The sequence below is a fragment of the Centruroides vittatus genome, unplaced genomic scaffold, assembly GCF_030686945.1.
Source record: "Centruroides vittatus isolate TY-2023 unplaced genomic scaffold, ASM3068694v2 contig_484, whole genome shotgun sequence".
NCBI classification, from domain to species: domain Eukaryota; kingdom Metazoa; phylum Arthropoda; class Arachnida; order Scorpiones; family Buthidae; genus Centruroides; species Centruroides vittatus.
In genome coordinates, this window is record NW_027122274.1 from 3,045,563 (window position 1) to 3,063,052 (window position 17,490).

At 27.4% G+C, this 17,490-nt stretch overlaps 1 protein-coding gene across 1 annotated transcript in view; it reads left to right on the plus strand.

Annotated features, from left to right (window-relative positions):
* Cand1 (Cullin-associated and neddylation-dissociated 1) overlaps positions 1-17,490 on the plus strand; it is a 90,163-nt gene that overhangs the window by 67,339 nt on the left and 5,334 nt on the right. Inside the window, exons 17-23 of the mRNA XM_067273668.1 lie at positions 1,271-1,338; positions 8,595-8,689; positions 9,412-9,515; positions 13,590-13,657; positions 15,045-15,234; positions 16,093-16,281; positions 17,372-17,443. Of these exons, the coding sequence (XP_067129769.1) occupies positions 1,271-1,338; positions 8,595-8,689; positions 9,412-9,515; positions 13,590-13,657; positions 15,045-15,234; positions 16,093-16,281; positions 17,372-17,443 (786 nt within the window). The remainder of the gene's footprint in view (positions 1-1,270; positions 1,339-8,594; positions 8,690-9,411; positions 9,516-13,589; positions 13,658-15,044; positions 15,235-16,092; positions 16,282-17,371; positions 17,444-17,490) is intronic.

A 17,490-nucleotide genomic window follows, 5' to 3' on the forward strand; every position in this document is an offset into this window, starting at 1 on the left:
CAATTTTGTTCATTTTTTCCCGCTCTAAATGTTCCAGTCAATACAACAAGAATTCGTAGATTATTTTTTAAAAACATGACAAATTTATAAAATTAATTTGTACTTTATATTTTAGGATAAATACATATACCAAATATAGTATAAAAATTTTAAAATATGTAAATCTTCATTTAGGCATGAATTTGAGAGGTGGTGTTGGAGAAATTGCCTCTCTCATCTCTTAATTAAAATTTTTATTGTGAACACAGTTCAGTTTTCATTACAAATATTTAGTTTTTGAATTCATTTCTATTACAAAATGATCACCACTTTTTAAAATGGATGCTACATCTCAATTTTCAAATTAGCATAAAGAATGAAGCATGGTGACTGTGAAGCTTTCTCATTAATTATAATAATAATTAATTATTTTATTACACAAATTAAAAATTGCTCTGCTATTTGTCTATAGCAGTGTTTTCTAACCTATGTCTGGTGATATACAAGTGTGTCAGGGAAATATTGAATATTTTTTAGAATTTTGAATAAGCTCTTTTTTAACATTTCATTTATCTTTCATTTTTTACTTCTGGTCAACCAAAGGAGGCATTCATTAAAATGCTGATTATTGCAAAATTTGTGGCATCAACATAACCCCCTTACAAATGTTGTGTGTGTTTATGCGCATATGCCAGTATACTAACTTGGAGCTTCTATAAATGTTGTGGCTTATCAGCTTAAAGACCAATACTACCTCTTTACACATTGATTCAAATATATTTTTGGTAGATTCAAATTTAGCAGTTAGTTTTTGTTATTGTTATACCATTGTTATTAATTTTGTCAAAAAACTAAAATATTGTCTATTGAAAATTTTTCATATATTTTCAGTTAAAATTATTATATTTTTATTAAAATATTACTAAAAACAATCACTCTGTAAAAAGAACAAACAAAATTAATAATGAATAGAAACTTGTAGCATATGAAATGAGTGACAAAAATAAAATTAAGAATTTACTTTAAAAATATGTGAGTGAAATGTAGAGAAGAAAGAAAAAAATGTTAAAAATTTTTTGTGACATCTTCATTTTTGCTGTCTTTCTTTTAATTTTAAGACAGTATTTAAAAATTTTCTTTTTTCATTCTTGTCATTTTTGACTTCATTATTGAAAATGTTTGTTACATTATAAAATTTCTTGAAAGAATGGCTCCAACCAAAGCTGAAAGTGATTTCTTTCAAGAATATATTGTAATTATCTTTTCTTAGTTTTGTTTCATTATATTTTAGATACATCAGAATATGGATTCAATTCAGTTATTTGCTGTTCTAGCTATTGGAGAAATTGGAAAACATATGTAAGTCTTTAAAATATATATTGCACTATAAGAATTTTTTATATTATCAACTAATTTATTAATATTACAGTAGAGAGTCAAAAATTGGAATCAATTAGGGACTGGGGTTGTTCCGATTAGTCATTTGTTCCGATTACCCATTATGTACGAAAAAATACATTAACCTGTCCGATGTTCAAATTTTTCTCCATTGTGTGTTGCTTCATGTTGAATTTTCGTCGATTTTAAGCCTAACGAAAATTTTTATAATAATAATCGAGGCTATCGTATCGTTAAAAATTATTTCTGCATTTTGTACAAACAAAATAAATATATTGAAGAATATAAAAACATGAAAATTATACTTTAGAAGTAAATTTAGTATCAAAAACGTTCGATTCAGCACAACACAGTCCGACTGAAAATCATGCTGATTACCAGTGTTCCGATTAACGACTCTCTACTGTAATTAATATATTATTCTATAGGTTTAGTATTATATGAATAATTTTACCTTTTATAGAAACAATGATATAAAATAAAGTTTTATAATTTGAGATTCGAATGCATTAACAGATAATAATTGTTTATATTTGCTATGGTTTAAATTGATCATTAAATTGCTTGTTAATAGAAACATGATTACTTTTTCAAAAGAAAAAATAGCCTATAAAGTTAAAATATGTTATTAAAGTTTTAAGTTGAATTATCTAAAATGTGGTGTATTTTGAATAAAAATACTATTTTTATAAATAGACACCACATATTGAAATCATATTAACTTTACCTATATGATAACATTAAGCAGGATAAGTTAATAAGATTACAATTAGAAGTAATTGTTTTATTCACTCTGATAAAAAATGATATGCTAAAACAATTAAAAATTATGTAACTTAAAGATTTATTAATTGATAGAGATATGTAATTGAGTATTGTTTGCCTTCTATTATTTCTAAAACCGGCTAGCATGTAATTGAAGTAAGAAGTGTCAGCAGTATTGCATTGTGTCAAAATAATAATTAAAATGATTAATGTTTTAGTTACTTGTTAAGATTGTTAATGGTTGCATGCTATTAGCTGCATATTGGAGCTAGTAATATGAAGGGAATTCAAAAATTTACCCAAAGATAATTATAGCAATAATCAAACTGTAATTAATAATAATCAAAAATTTTTACAGTAAATTATACCTTGTATGTTTTGGAACATGTTAATTGACACACAAAAACCTTTATAATACAGCCTTTAATTCAAATTACCAAACGTTTTTGTATGCGCAGGCTTGTAAATAAATAAAAATAAATAAAATCTGCAATGGTACTTGTATCATATATATATATGGGGAGGTGCTTGCGACATTCATCAGTGTTGGTGAGTTTGAGTGAGCTGTCATTAATGAACTTTAGTGCTTTGGATATAATTTATATTAAAAATTGTGTGCTTCTTTACTTCAGTTTTACTAAAGTTTTTGATATATATTTATTACTATATACTGTACTTTATTACTAATTGGAGGCATTGAGTCTAACCCTGGCCCAATGTCTCACATTCCTCCTTTCTCCCTCCCCTCCTTCAAAGTCGTCCACATCGTCTGTTGGTAAAAGACAAAGATCTCCTAGTGAACCAACTCTAAAATTCCAATGACTTGAATTTTTTTTTCCTCTACTGGCTTTGTCTACTAATGTACTTCAAAATTTATTTATTTCTTTTTTTTGGAGTAGAAATTTGATACCATTTTGACTAAACTCGAAGATTTAGCTACTAAATTTGAATGGCTGGCAAAGCAAATTTGCATAAAGACTTTGAACAGTGTCTCCTCAATGTGGAGAAGAAGGTAGAAGAATTTTCTAACTTAAATGTCTCTTCTACTACTTCCTATTTTTTATATCTCTTAGATTCATCGTCTAATGAACATCAGAGAAATAATATTGTTGTCGCCGGATTAGAGGGAAATTCATCTGAAGTTCTGTCTTTGGTTTCCGACATTCTGTCATCTGTTAAAAGATCCAATGGTGACTCTATTTTAGTGAAAGATCTTAAAATAGTTTCAAAAAATAATTTGGTGGTGGCTGAATTTGACGCAGTCTCCGATAAAAAAACTAACAAGTTGATGAAGGTTGAACCTTTTTTATTACCAGGGAAGTTGGTGGATCATCAAATGGACGAAAATTAAAAACTTTACCTGTTATTCCTTGCTCAGAAGTTCTTTTTTATGTTAAAGGTATTATCTTGGAATAGCCAAGGTCAGTGGCGTAGCATAGTGGGGGCGGCAAAATTTCACAATAAATAATAATATAAAAATTAATTGTAAAAGTACCTAAATAAGGGGGTGGCGAAATTTTCCTCCGCCCTGGGCGGCTGACACCCATGCTACGCCACTGGCCAAGATTTATTATATACTAATTTTTCTGATAAAAGTTTCGTTTGATTTTCATATCATATTATTGGTATAACTGAATCATAGATGACATCTTCATTGAAAACCCTTCTTTCATTGCTAGATTCTCAGTTTTATTTTACTGAATCTTTAGCTCATAAACCTGAGGGACCTGGAAGACCATCTGGTGGTTTGTTCTTAGTAGTTTCTCAGAAACTTGGTAAGTTAGAAATTTGTCATCTCTCTGATAATTTTATCATCACTAAACTTAATTTGATAAACTTTTGTTTAATGATCGTTCTAGATTTTTAATCGTCTTGGTTTATATTTCTATTAATAAACATGATATGCTGATTGTGTACTTTGATAGATTGATTCTTGATTTTAAAGAAGACGATGACATTTTGATTCTTGGTGATTCTAATGCTAGAATTGCTTCTGAAATAGATACCTTATATACAGGTTCTAATTTAAATTTTTATAACTTTAGAGAGTCTCAAGATATGATCTTTAACTATAGGGGAAGGAATTTTTTGAACTTAGTCAAATCTTTTGGTTTGATTCTTTTAAATGGTTGTTTTGTTACTAACTTCCTTGCGAATTTTACGTTTATTTCTTCTTTGGGTGCATCAGTTATTGATCTGATAGCTACAAACTCTGAATTAGTTGATAACACAGTAGACTTTTAATGTTTTGAATAAATTTGATTATGTTCATCTCCCAGTTTCTATTTCTTTCAGATTTGATTCTCTTCCACTTAGTAAAGAATCACCTAGTGAAATTTGTCACCGTGTGTGGAGACCTTCATGTTTGGGCAAGTATTTGTATAATGTTACCAAGCGATACACAGATTTTAAAAGTGGTTTCTTTTTGGATTCTTTTTCTTTTTATTCGTCCTTTGCTGATATTATGGGCGCCGGGAGGCGGACGGAGTCTCGTTCCTCCTTTTTTCGGCTCACAGGTCCGTTAGACCTGCCCACGTCAAGATGGCGGTTCTGAAGTGTTACGCGTTACGCGTTTTTAGGCGAGTGGAGGAAGTGGATGGGTCCGACGATAGAGCGGCGGAGACGATACCCGAATAAAAGACATAGCCAACGGATAATAACAACAACAAAAATTTATTTAAGCTAGCAAGAGAATTACAGAAGGGGCGCGCGACGGTCGCCTCTTTCCGGATTCACGGAGGGAGAGTTTACATAAATTCGGGTCATACCTCATGATCCGGGTCGGTCCTCGTAGTCGACAATATTCCGTTGATTTTAGGCGGTTTCCCTCGATTTTGTCCGCACATGCACAGTCTAAAAGACAAACGTAACCGACCCCCCTTTTCTCTGTCGTCGCCTTTTTATTCTCTCGGTCACAAGTTCCAGTTTCACCAACCCGCGTTTTTCGACTCTTGTTCCTCCTGATTCATATTTTCTCCGTGGGAACCAAGTAATAAAATAATTTTATTATTAACGGCTTGGTTCTGGCGGGTTCGAATTTTCACAATATGATCCTTGAATTTGTAGTTCAAAGTAATATGTATGTCAGGTATGATTGTTCAAGAAAGTTTGTGAAGTCTTGGTTTGACACTGACTGTTTACGATTGAAAAGAGAAATTGTTTTGGAATAAGATTAATTTTCAGTTATTGCATATTAAAAACTCTACTGAATTTTGGAAGATTGTTAATAAATTTAGAACTAACAAACTTGCGCATAATAACATTTCTATTTGTGATTGGGCGGATTATTTGAAAACCTATTTCTCTGGACCATCTTTGGCTGTACTGTCCATTTGTACTAATGACACTATGGACCCATTACGTGACGAAAATTTTTATTTTGATGAATTACAATTTGTAGTGCATTCTCTAAAAAATAATAAAGTCCCTGGTTTAGATGCTGTTAAGGCTGAGATGATTAAATCTCTCCCGATTAATGCTTTAAGCAATTTGTTATCTTTATTTAATAATTTCAAAACTAATTATTCTTTTCCTACTACTTGGAAAAATATCTGCTTAAAAATGATATATAAGAAGGGTAATTGTTTCGATCCTCTGAATTATTGTCTGATATTGCTAATCAGTGTAATTAGGAAAATTTTCTCTATGTAATTGGTTAATTGTTTGCGACTTTGGCTTGAGTGGTTTCATGTTATTTCTATTAGTCAGGGTTCTTTTGTAGTGAATAGAGGTGTTGTTTATAATTTATTTCTTTTTCTTGGAATTTTGCAATTAGTTTTGACTAAGAAATGTAATAAATTATATGTTGGATTCATTGATTTGTCAGGGGTGTTTGATACAATAGATCATGATACTTTATGGTCAAAGCTTTCTCAGATATGTATATCTTCTTTTATTAACCTTTTAAGACAATTGTTTTCTGATACTGCTTTTCAAATTGAAGTTAATTGTTGTCTTTCAGAAGTGGTAATTGCTAATAAAGGTCTTCCACAAGATGAACCACTTAGTCCTATTTTGTTTAACATATTCGTTAACGATCTCCCAGACTTTTAATAGTCATAATACTATGGGTATATCACTGGAGATAGAATTGAACTGTCTTTTGTTTGCCAATGACATTGTAATATTTTCGTATTCACCTATTGGCCTTCAGATGAAACTTAACCTTCTACAGGATTATTGTAAATCTAATAAACTACTTATTAACGAGGCTAAAACCAAAGTAATGGTTTTTCAAAGAGAGGGCAGACTGGGGAAGGCTGGTAAATTTTATTTATCTAACTCTGAGTTGGAGATCGTCTCATCTTACAAATATCTGGGTATCTATTTTACTCCACAGGGTTCATTTTCTTTTCACCTAGATAAATTGTTTTTAAAATATAAACTTTAACTTTCTAATTTAATAAAGCTCATGGTTAGAATGAAGCAGTCTTCTATTAAGTCATACTTTCAATTGTTTGATTCCTTGATACACTCAAGTTTGGGATTTATGTTTCCTATTTGGGGATCATCTCTTGTTGATAAACTAGAGAAGATGCAACTGAGATTTATCAGATCGATATTTCGTATTAATCGTTTGGTGCCCAGACCTGTTTTAAGACTTGAATTGGGCCATTTTTAGATACTGGATTAAAATCTTACCAGTTACCAGAATCTGATCTTAGAAAGTTGGTTTATAATAAATTGAAATTAATAGATAGAAATTCTTTGGCTATAACTTGGTCTTCTTCAGTTGAACATTTATTGTCTGATTTAGGTTATGCTTACTATACTCAAATTTCTGATTAAAAAAATTTCTTTCTAGCTGAACTATTTCAGTCATTAAAAGATAAATATTGGGCCCAAGATATTTAAGATATTATATTGGGCAAAAGTGTACTTTTTTGAAACTTCGCTATCATCCTCATGGACACCTCGATATTATCTATTATCAGATTTAAATTACAATATTAAATCTTTAATAATACAACTACGACTTAATGACTATACTATTGTTTTAAATGGATGTAGAATGAATATATCGGCTCACTCAAATTGTTCACTATGTAACAGATTTTGTGAAAACATTAAGAACCACCTATCTTGCGAAATTACTGAACACTTAAAGGATACTTTTTTGACAATTGATTTTGATATGTTTTGTTTATACGATGATAATTTAAGTTCTGCAATGTTGTATAATATTTATAAATTTTTCTGTTATTCATTACACATGTTACAATGTTACATGAGTTATATTACTTATTATTATACATAATTATAAAGAAAAATGTTTGTATTTGTTAATTTTGATATAAATTTGTAACCCCATTTGTAAAGGCAAAAGCCATAACAAATAAATGTTAATTGATTGATTGATTGATATATAAAATACATGAGTAAATAAAATGAATAAGTAACTAAATATGTAATTACAATACATATGTAAAAAATACAAAAAATACATAACACAATTTGCTAACATAGAGAAGAACACCAAAATGCCTGCTTCTTTAACTGCTCATCCCTTTATTTTATGCTATAATATTGAAATTAGGCTTGCTCTCCAAGCTGCTGATATTTTATTGGACTCTCTAAAATTTATTGCTAATCCTTCTTGGTATGTCTTATATATCTGCCCTGCTTCCACATATTTCAAGTGCCTCTTGTCCTGGATCTTTTGTATTATTTTAGCCCTTTGCCAATCCACAGTGACTTCTGTCGAGTCAGCTATAGCATATGTTGCTAGCGCAGTGACTGATTGCTCATTCTACACATTCCTTTGGTTATGTTAGCAATTGTGTTATGTACTTTTTGTGTTTTTTACATATGTATTGTAGTTACATATTTAGTTACTTTTTTATTTTATTCATTCATTCATGAATTTTATATATATATATATATATATATATATATATATATATATTTGATACAAGTACCATTACAGACTGTATTTATTTTTATTTATATATGAGCCTGCGCATATAAGAAAATTCAATTATTATATTCCTGACAAAGGCCTTTCAAAATGGCTGGAAACATTTGATAATTTGAATTAAAGGCTGCATTATAAAGGTTTCTGTGTGTCGATTAATTAAGTGCAGTTAAATGAAGAATGAACATGTTAATGTTATCAGAACATTAAATGATTAATAAAAGTGTGTGATTTCAATAAACTGAGTATACTCTATTTTAATTATAAAGATTATTATGTGACTTCTAAATTAATCTGTTAATTTGAATATTTCCTTTATAAATGGAAGAAAATTTGATTTTCTATATAATTTATTCTTTAATATTATGATTTTTATAATTTTAACTTAAGATTACAATTTGTGTTTGAAATGTAGTAAATTAATTAAAAATTATAATTATTACCAATTTAATCTTAAGATATTTACAAATATTTTAATTTTTTTAACAATATACATTTATATATATTATTAAATATTATAATCAATTGCTTTGTGTAGAGATCTCTGCAGTATATCAAATTTGAAAACTACTCTCTTGGATGCCTTTACATCACAAAGTGAGGAAGTTAAATCAGCTGCATCATTTGCTTTAGGTAAAAAATTTTTAAATTTTAAATTATGTACATTAAAGAATGAATCTCTTCAATAAAATAAGAACAGAATTTTAAATTAATATATAAATGCCATTTAAAGTTTTAATTGTATTGTGTGCATCTATGAAAGATGCACACAATACAATTAAGTAAGCTTTTCAAGTTTGTAATATTGATTTAAAGTACCCTTGCTCTTAAATTAAGATGGTTTTGGGGATTTCTTTTTATCTATTATTTTTACTTTTTTCTTTTCTATTTTTTGAGGTTTTTTTTTATATGCACTGGAAAGTGAAAAAAATGAAGATGCTGTGTTTTGCATTAATGCAAAATTTTTTGTAGCTATAGTCTGGTACTTAAATTGCTGTATTAGCAATGTAAAAATTTTTTTTTTAATTAATTATTTTTAAGCTACTACTAATTTATTTTATCAGAATGTGTATTTGATGATTAATTGAAAATCATTCCAGAAACATTAAAGCAGTGAAACATCTTTACAAAATTATATATATTAAAATATATATATATATATATATATATATATATATTTCATTTTAAGTTCATAAAATATATGAATTTCAAGAAATTTTTTAATAATAATAATAATTTATGAATGATGATTGTTGTTATTACTTTTTTCGATTTTCTTACTTTATGAACTATCTTATATTATACATTTTAAATTTTTATCATCATCATAAATGTGAAAATTTCTTTTCATTTAGGTAGTGTTGCCATTGGTAACTTACAAGAATACTTACCATTTATTCTTCAGGAGATTGAAGCACAACCTAAACGCCAATATCTTCTTTTACATTCTTTGAAGGAAGTAAGTAATTAAATAAATAATTTTTTATAACCATGTTAACTTAAGTTTTAAGTTATGGATTAGGAAAACAAGATAAATGGGTAGTTTGGAATTATTAAATCATAAAGACAAAATTTATTTGATAAAATGGCTGAGACAATAAGAATAAACTTAGAAATTTACAAAAATTCCAAATAGATAATATTTTAAAAAGTGTTTTCTCATTTTGTCTCTTTCAAACAGTATCAGGAAATAACATCTCATGGTGGAGTTGATCTTTCTTTAGCGGTTTCTTGTCTACCTTAATATGTTAAATGCTAAAATTTTCCCTTTGACAAGACACAATCAGTTAAAAAATATATACATTTGATAAAACTTATGTATGAAGTGATAAGATACTTTTTAAAGTATTATCTATTTGAGAATTTTTGTACATTTATAAAATTTCTTGTTCATCATTGTAATAAAAAAAAACCTATTAAATTAATTAAGGCATTAATATGATGATGGTAGTTATTTCTGTTGCATCAATATCTTAAATGTGCAAATTAATAAAAATGCAAAACATTAAATTTTTTAATGGAAAAGATTTTATATATATATATATATATTTATTTATTTATTTTTAAAGTTTATAGTATCCTACAAAAGAATGAAAATTTTAATTATAAATAAAAGCAAGGATGAAGTTTCTTAAAGTTTTATTAGCTGAAATTTAAAATGAAAAATTTGTTTTGTAATTACATAATTTTTTTATATGTTAAAGAAACAAATTATTTTCTGCATAGATACATCAAAAAGAATTCTATAAAATATTTGGTAATTTGTATTTTTTTTTTTTAATTTTGGAAAACAAGACAATCATTATAATTACAGTTCTTATTTCAATTCTTTGCTGCAAAAAGTAGTTATATTGAATTTGCAAATTTTTATATTAATAAAGACATGATGAGGATGTTGAAAAATGCTCTCTGATTGAATCTTATTTTGTATTGTGTCACTAAAAGAGAGAAATTGGATCTTATTACTTAGTCACTAACTGATCAGGTTAAATTTGGAATATTATCTACGTATGAAAGTGTACAATACTTGACACCATGTTAGTAATAAATAATTAAAATAAAATTACTTGGGCTTATTATTGTGGAGGGAGATATTTTTCTGTTTTTTGTGGATGCTGCCAATCAAAGTTTGTAAAATACTGTATTTACTAGCATATAAGATGAGGTTTTTATTCATTTATCACAGCTTCAAATTCCTAGGTTGTCCTATATGCGCGAGTGAAAGATTCTTTGCATTTTTGCAAATAATTTTTATGAACCGTATATTTGCATTTTTCACCAGATGCTTTCAAAATACTTACAATTTTAAATACGAGGTAACCTCTTGTATTTAAAATCGTAAGTATTTTATCTTCATTGTTTGAATCGTTCTTGTATATTGTCAGGAGTAAAGATGAATAGTAATAGGAAAAGCAAAGCTTTTGAATTGAATTCCAGATTGAAATTCCAAAATCACACAGGAGTCCAATATAAGTTTTAATTTATTTCCATGTGAAAACAGATGGTTATTTGGAAATTAGAATTTGGAGAAACTTGTAAGTGTAATTGATGTAGAGTGGATTTGACTGTTAAGAATTGGCAAAAAAAAGGTTTCTAATTGTCCAGCTTTACATGAACAAATTATGTTGTCAATTTTACAAGATTTTTCCTTAAAGTTTAAGATGCCAGTAATTTTTGCAGGTCAATGTGTGCATTTATGTTCATTTGATATTTTATTTGTGATTAAACAAAATAAAATTAGAATTGTATTAATAAATCAAATTTTCTTTATTTTGATCTTTAAAGTCACACTTCAACCTATATGTGAGATTGTCTTATATGCGAGTGTGACCGTAGGGCTGGTATCTCTTTGATACCGCGTCACGATGACACCACTGTATCCTTAGATTGATACAGAGAATTGTAAAATTGCGCAAGCGGTTACATATGGGTTAGACCCGGAATGAAGCAAGTGGAGAGGATGACGGAAGGAATGCACTCAGAGATTTCTATATATAGAAATATACCCATTTATTTTCCCATATATCCAGAATGATACAAAACGGTTACTTTACAGAGAGATTGATAAGATACATGACTCACAATCTGCGAATGTAAATTCTACACAGATTAGAGAGAGAGCTTACAGATATTCGTGGGTAGGATAAATACCTTAGGATATATGCTGATTGTATCGATGAACGTCTGATAGATGATATAATAACTTCAATTCCAGATTTCAGTCTAATTGTAGATTAGTCCAATTGTCCTAAATTTCAATCCAATTGTACGCTAGTCCTAGGAGGATGAACAGTGGAGCTTGACGATGGGTAAATCCGAACAGGGACACACACACACACACACACACACACACACACACACACACACACACAGTCAAGTGACAACTTCTGCTGTCTTACTCATCGTACTCCCTTTTTATATGGAGAGGTGTTTTGCAGGCCCTTCCTTGATTTCGTCAGAGGAGATGATCTTCTTGGACCAATAAAGTGATGGGTGACATAGTCGTGACACAGAAATTTTACTCATCTCAACAAGGAACTCAACTCGTGGGAATCGAGTTTAAACCGATCTTATCAGAAAGTTTTATCAGTTGATTTCCCATTAACTAACCCTTTTTGGTCTACTTTGTTCTATTTTTATATAAAATGTAATTAAATATTTTGATTAAGATTATATAAAGATGATATTAAAAGATTATAAAATTACATAAAGATGTTAAAGTTCACAATATAAAGATCCCGGTCTTTACACGAGTAAATATGATAAGTAAATAAATACTGGCTTCTGAAAACTAAAAATATTATTATGAAATGTTTTCAGTGTAACTCCAAGCCATCCTCAACATAAATAAGTATTTAAATAAAATGTGGAACAGTTAATAAATTAGAATATTTTTTTAAAATAGTAATAATGGTTGTGCAATTTAGAACAAGAAATATTCTTGTAAAATTCTACCAATTATATTGTTTTGTTTTTCTGTAAAAAGTCTGCTTTCAAACTCAAACATTTCATATTAGTCAATGAATTGGAAAGGCCAATGTAACTTTTAATATATAATATATTATTTATAGATTAATACAGAATTAAAATTATCTGCAACATGAATGATTTAATCATTCACTGTATGGTATTTATTTGTATATAACAACCAGTTCAGTTTTAGCCATCTAAAACTCAGGAATGTGACTAAAACAATATTGATAACCACTATAGTTTTACTATAAAACTGAAAAGATCTATAATTTTAAATAATAAAATTAAACTTCAAACCATTTAGCGTGAAAAGGAGAAGTAATCAGAGTAAATTGAATTTAATTATAAAAGGCAAAAAGATTACATATTAATCTAAGAATATGTTTATTTAGATGTAAAAAGAGGGAAAAACAGGTGAAAGAGAACTTTTAGAATTGAAATTCACACTCATGATACAATTTAAGAAAGAGGAAAATGCATCAGTTTCCCTCATCCTCGAAATTTCAATCTATTGAACTATTCCTTGTATTTTTCTCTCCTCTCCTAAGTTAACATGTGCAGAAGTGAGGCGGCCAAGCTACTGCACAACAACAACAATAAAGTGATGATAATGAAGAATGTTGGCAGTCTGTGGAATGTGAAGAAAATGGCCTAAAAAGCTGCAAAAAAAAAAAAAAAAAAAAAAAAAAACACAGAGACCATAAATAAAAGGAAAAAGCTATGAACATAATCTAGTAGTTTCATTTATTTTTCTTTAACTTTATTTTGTTGTAAAATTCATTGGACTTTTCCTTTCCACTTTTTCATGAACATGACTAGAAGGAAAACAAGGAGAGTGCTCCTGTGAGTGCATGAGCTTGGTTTGCTGGATTTTTTTCTCTCCCTGCTACTTTTCTCACATCTGCATAAATGTAGCTTTAAAGGCTGATATCAGATTACATAATATAAAGAATGTTACATCATGTAATAAATAAGTCAAATGAATGAATAATATGGCAAACACAACATAAATAAGATTCTGTTTGGATATTACAATGTTAATTTAAAATATTTCTTTCAGGTTATTAGTTGCCAATCTGCTAGTCCAGCATCTGTTGAAACTCTTCAACCATTTGTAGAAGCTATTTGGTAAGAGAAATAATATTTCTTAATGAGTGATCACATTTTTCATAATTTACTTTTAAAAATGAAGAGCAGTTTTACAATTCAAGCTAATGAATGCTTGACTTTTTAACACAAATAGCACATTAAATTTTATTTAATCAGATAATTCAATCCAAACATTGGTGTAGAATAAGTTATTAAAGCCAACATTTAATTTTTTTGAAATTTTTAAAAATTGCTATTTGACTATTAAATTATTGATTTTTTTTTTTTTTTTTTTTTTTTTTTTTTTTTTTTTTAATCATTATGTATATACCTGGAAAGCTTCAAACTTAACATTATGATAATACAACATACAGTATACAAACATTTTAAGCAAGAATTTCATATTTGAATCTTCTTTTATGGAGTTACTTTTTCAGATTTGTCTGAATTTAATTAAATTTAAGCCGCTTAATTATTAAACTTTTCAACATGGTAACATATCTTTCTATGATTCAGATCATTAAATTATTTAAAAACTTGGAAAAATGGTTGGTTAATTATTTAGTTTAATAGAAATCTGTTTCTGGTATCAGATACAAATCATATTTTTATTCTTTATTTTTAAAGTGATATTGTTTGTATCATATTCTTCCATTGAAAATCTGTATTGTTTTATCCACAATAAGATTTTTAATTAGGAAATTTATGTCCTAACAAAATGTCAATACCAAATTACTGAATTTTGAAAATTTAGATTATGTATAAGTATTTTCCCAATGCTCTTTTAATACAATATTATTAAAATTAATAAATCATTACTCATTTAATTAATTTTAAAGAATGTAAGAAATTCAGTTACATAGTACTTTTCCCAATAGTTGTGAATGTTTTATTACACTAATAAAGATTGACAAAAAAAATATTTCATTAGCATCAGTCTTAACACAGAATCAGAGTTGAGATGAATCTGAAAAATGTGTAGTTTCATATATTTTGTATGCATATTCATTTTTATAAATTAAATTGTTGATTGTTACATTTTACTGATTTTTGTTATTTACAATTGACTCTACAGTTATTCTTCTTTATCATGCATTTTCATTTCAGTTTTGCTAGTAACTCTGTTCATTATTTTAAAAAATCTTTATACTAATTTAATTATAAAATAATGGCAGAGAGTAAAAATTAAGTAACTTTATTGGACTAAGCAAAATTTTATTATTATTATTATTTTTTTATTTATTTATTTTTTTGAAAAATATTTATTTACAAGAAAAAATAAACATTTTAGATTATAAATAAGGATGAATTTACTTTAGATTTTATACATAAAAACTTTCAGATTTAAATGAAATAATATAGATTTTCATTTGTTCATCTAAGACTTTGTATTAAAATTGTTCTAAAATCAATGAATTATTTTTAGGCACATGTTGTTTAATCATTGTGAATGTACAGAAGAAGGAACAAGGAATGTTGTAGCAGAATGTCTCGGAAAACTAACATTAATAGATCCACCAAATCTTTTGCCTAAATTAAAATCTTACCTAAATGCAGAATCACCATTAGCAAGAAGTACAGTGGTAACAGCTATGAAATTTACAATATCAGATCAGGTAAGCAAGTTTTTGTTGATGTATTATTTACTATGTTATGGTATATATGTATATATAATTTAGTTTGTCATTTTTCATGTTTGTATGAAACAATGTGCTTAGAATGTGTCATTGGTATATTGATAGCATTGGGGTTTAACTTTAACATTAAGTAACTTAAAATACTTAGTATGGTGTTTTAACTTATGTATTTATACTTTGTATATATTAGCCTTAAAAATTTTTAATGTTATAGAAATTTAATTATAAAGATATATGAGTTTGTCTTTACATAACTTTATAAAGTAGTGTATGTACTGTACACAATTAATTAGCAAGTGATTTGATTTAATATAAGTATTAGGGAAATTAATTTTTCTTTATACTGCAATTTTTGTTGGTGTTAGCAAAACCAAATAATATGCAAACTGTTTATAATGAAAGGTTGTGTTATTGATCTGGATTGAAGATGTTTTCATCATTAGTTCATTTAAAAACTAATGATGGAAAACAAGAATTTTATAAATTTTGAGATTGAGTGTCTGTGTTATATTTAATTAATCTGAATATGTTCTCTATTATTAAAAATTGTAAGCAATATAATAAAATCAATACTATAGAAGTGATGTTATTTTATTTTTTCAATGATAAAGTCATTTATCAAATGGTGCATGGATTTAAAGAACAAATTCTTACAGAGTGGTAGTTTTTATTTGCTTTATACATTACCAATATACATGAAAAATAAGTAAAATAAAAATAAATTGGTCTTACAATATTAAGGTTTATCAAAGGTTTTTATAATATTCAAATTAATATAGACTTTTGCTACAAATAATTTAATTATGTATTTCAACTTTATATTGTTATAAATTTCAGCCTCAAATTATTGATGTTTTGTTACGAAATTGCATTGGAGATTTTCTCAGGACGTTACAAGATCCTGATCTCAATGTGAGACGTGTAGCACTTGTTGCATTTAATTCTGCAGCTCACAACAAGCCATCCTTGGTGAGGGACTTACTGGATTGCATTCTTCCGCAATTATATAACGAAACTAAAGTTAGGGTAAGTTGTTTATCATTGTTTCTTTTGAAATTAATATGCAAATAAGGATATGATTATAACATCTGATAGAATAAAATCTTGAAAATGTTCAACTTAATAAAATTCAATTCTTATAGAAAACTATGAATATTTTAGGTTTGTGATAGCAATGATTATAAAATACAATACAACACAGTTTTGTTCTAACACAGTTTGAGAATTGGTGATATTTCACATACAACACAGTGTTCCTTCAACACTGCTTTACTCTAACACAGTTTGAGAACATCCCCAGACAAAATGTCACAATTTTTAAGTGCAAATCCTACCATTTGATGTTTTTATTCAAGCAAGCATGCATGCATGTTGTCTCATATTTGCCCATCGATTTTAGAATATTAAAATTTTCAATGTTGTTTCATGCCTCTTTTTTTAATGAGAACTGATTGTATTAATAGTTTTTCTTGTCCCTTGTCTTAGCTTTCTATTCTAGCTTTCCTATAAACCAGGTGTTGCTGTCATTGATGATAGTGCTCTAAATGAATTTGAAAGACTTCCTGTGTTTTGTTTTCATAGATTAAATTAAAAATTACTACATAAAAAAATTAAATTTTTAAAGATCTCTTAGGCAAATGCAAAGAAATGAAAATGTCAGATTTTATGAAAAGATTTAGAGAGAAAGAAGAAGTTGCTAATACTTCAGATTAAGGTTAATAGGAAATCTCAAAAGATGATGTTTTTGCCAAAAAGAAAATGTCCTGGTTTAACAGTGTTTAGCAGTGAAGAAAAAACTTAATATTAATGCTATACTTTGATTGTGATTATTAGTTAATTATTGATTGCTTTAATAAACATATTTCTCATAATTATAAAAAAGAATAGCATACTTTTGCTAACTTTTGGAATCTAATCCCATGTCCCATTTATTGAAAATAATTTATGGTCAATTTTGAACGTTTTTTGTATTCAGTCAATAAAATATCTGAAATTGATATTAAAATTTGACTTGAAATTATAGTTTAGGTTAATTGTACTTATATTTAAATTATATTTGTTTATAATAAAAATAAGGTGTGTAAATTTAATTTGTTTTTTTTTTTTTTTTTCTTAGAAAGAGCTAATTAGAGAAGTAGAAATGGGTCCCTTCAAGCATACTGTAGATGATGGTTTGGACATCAGAAAGGTATATTTAATTGCATTTATAATTATAATTACTATATTAATTTATCT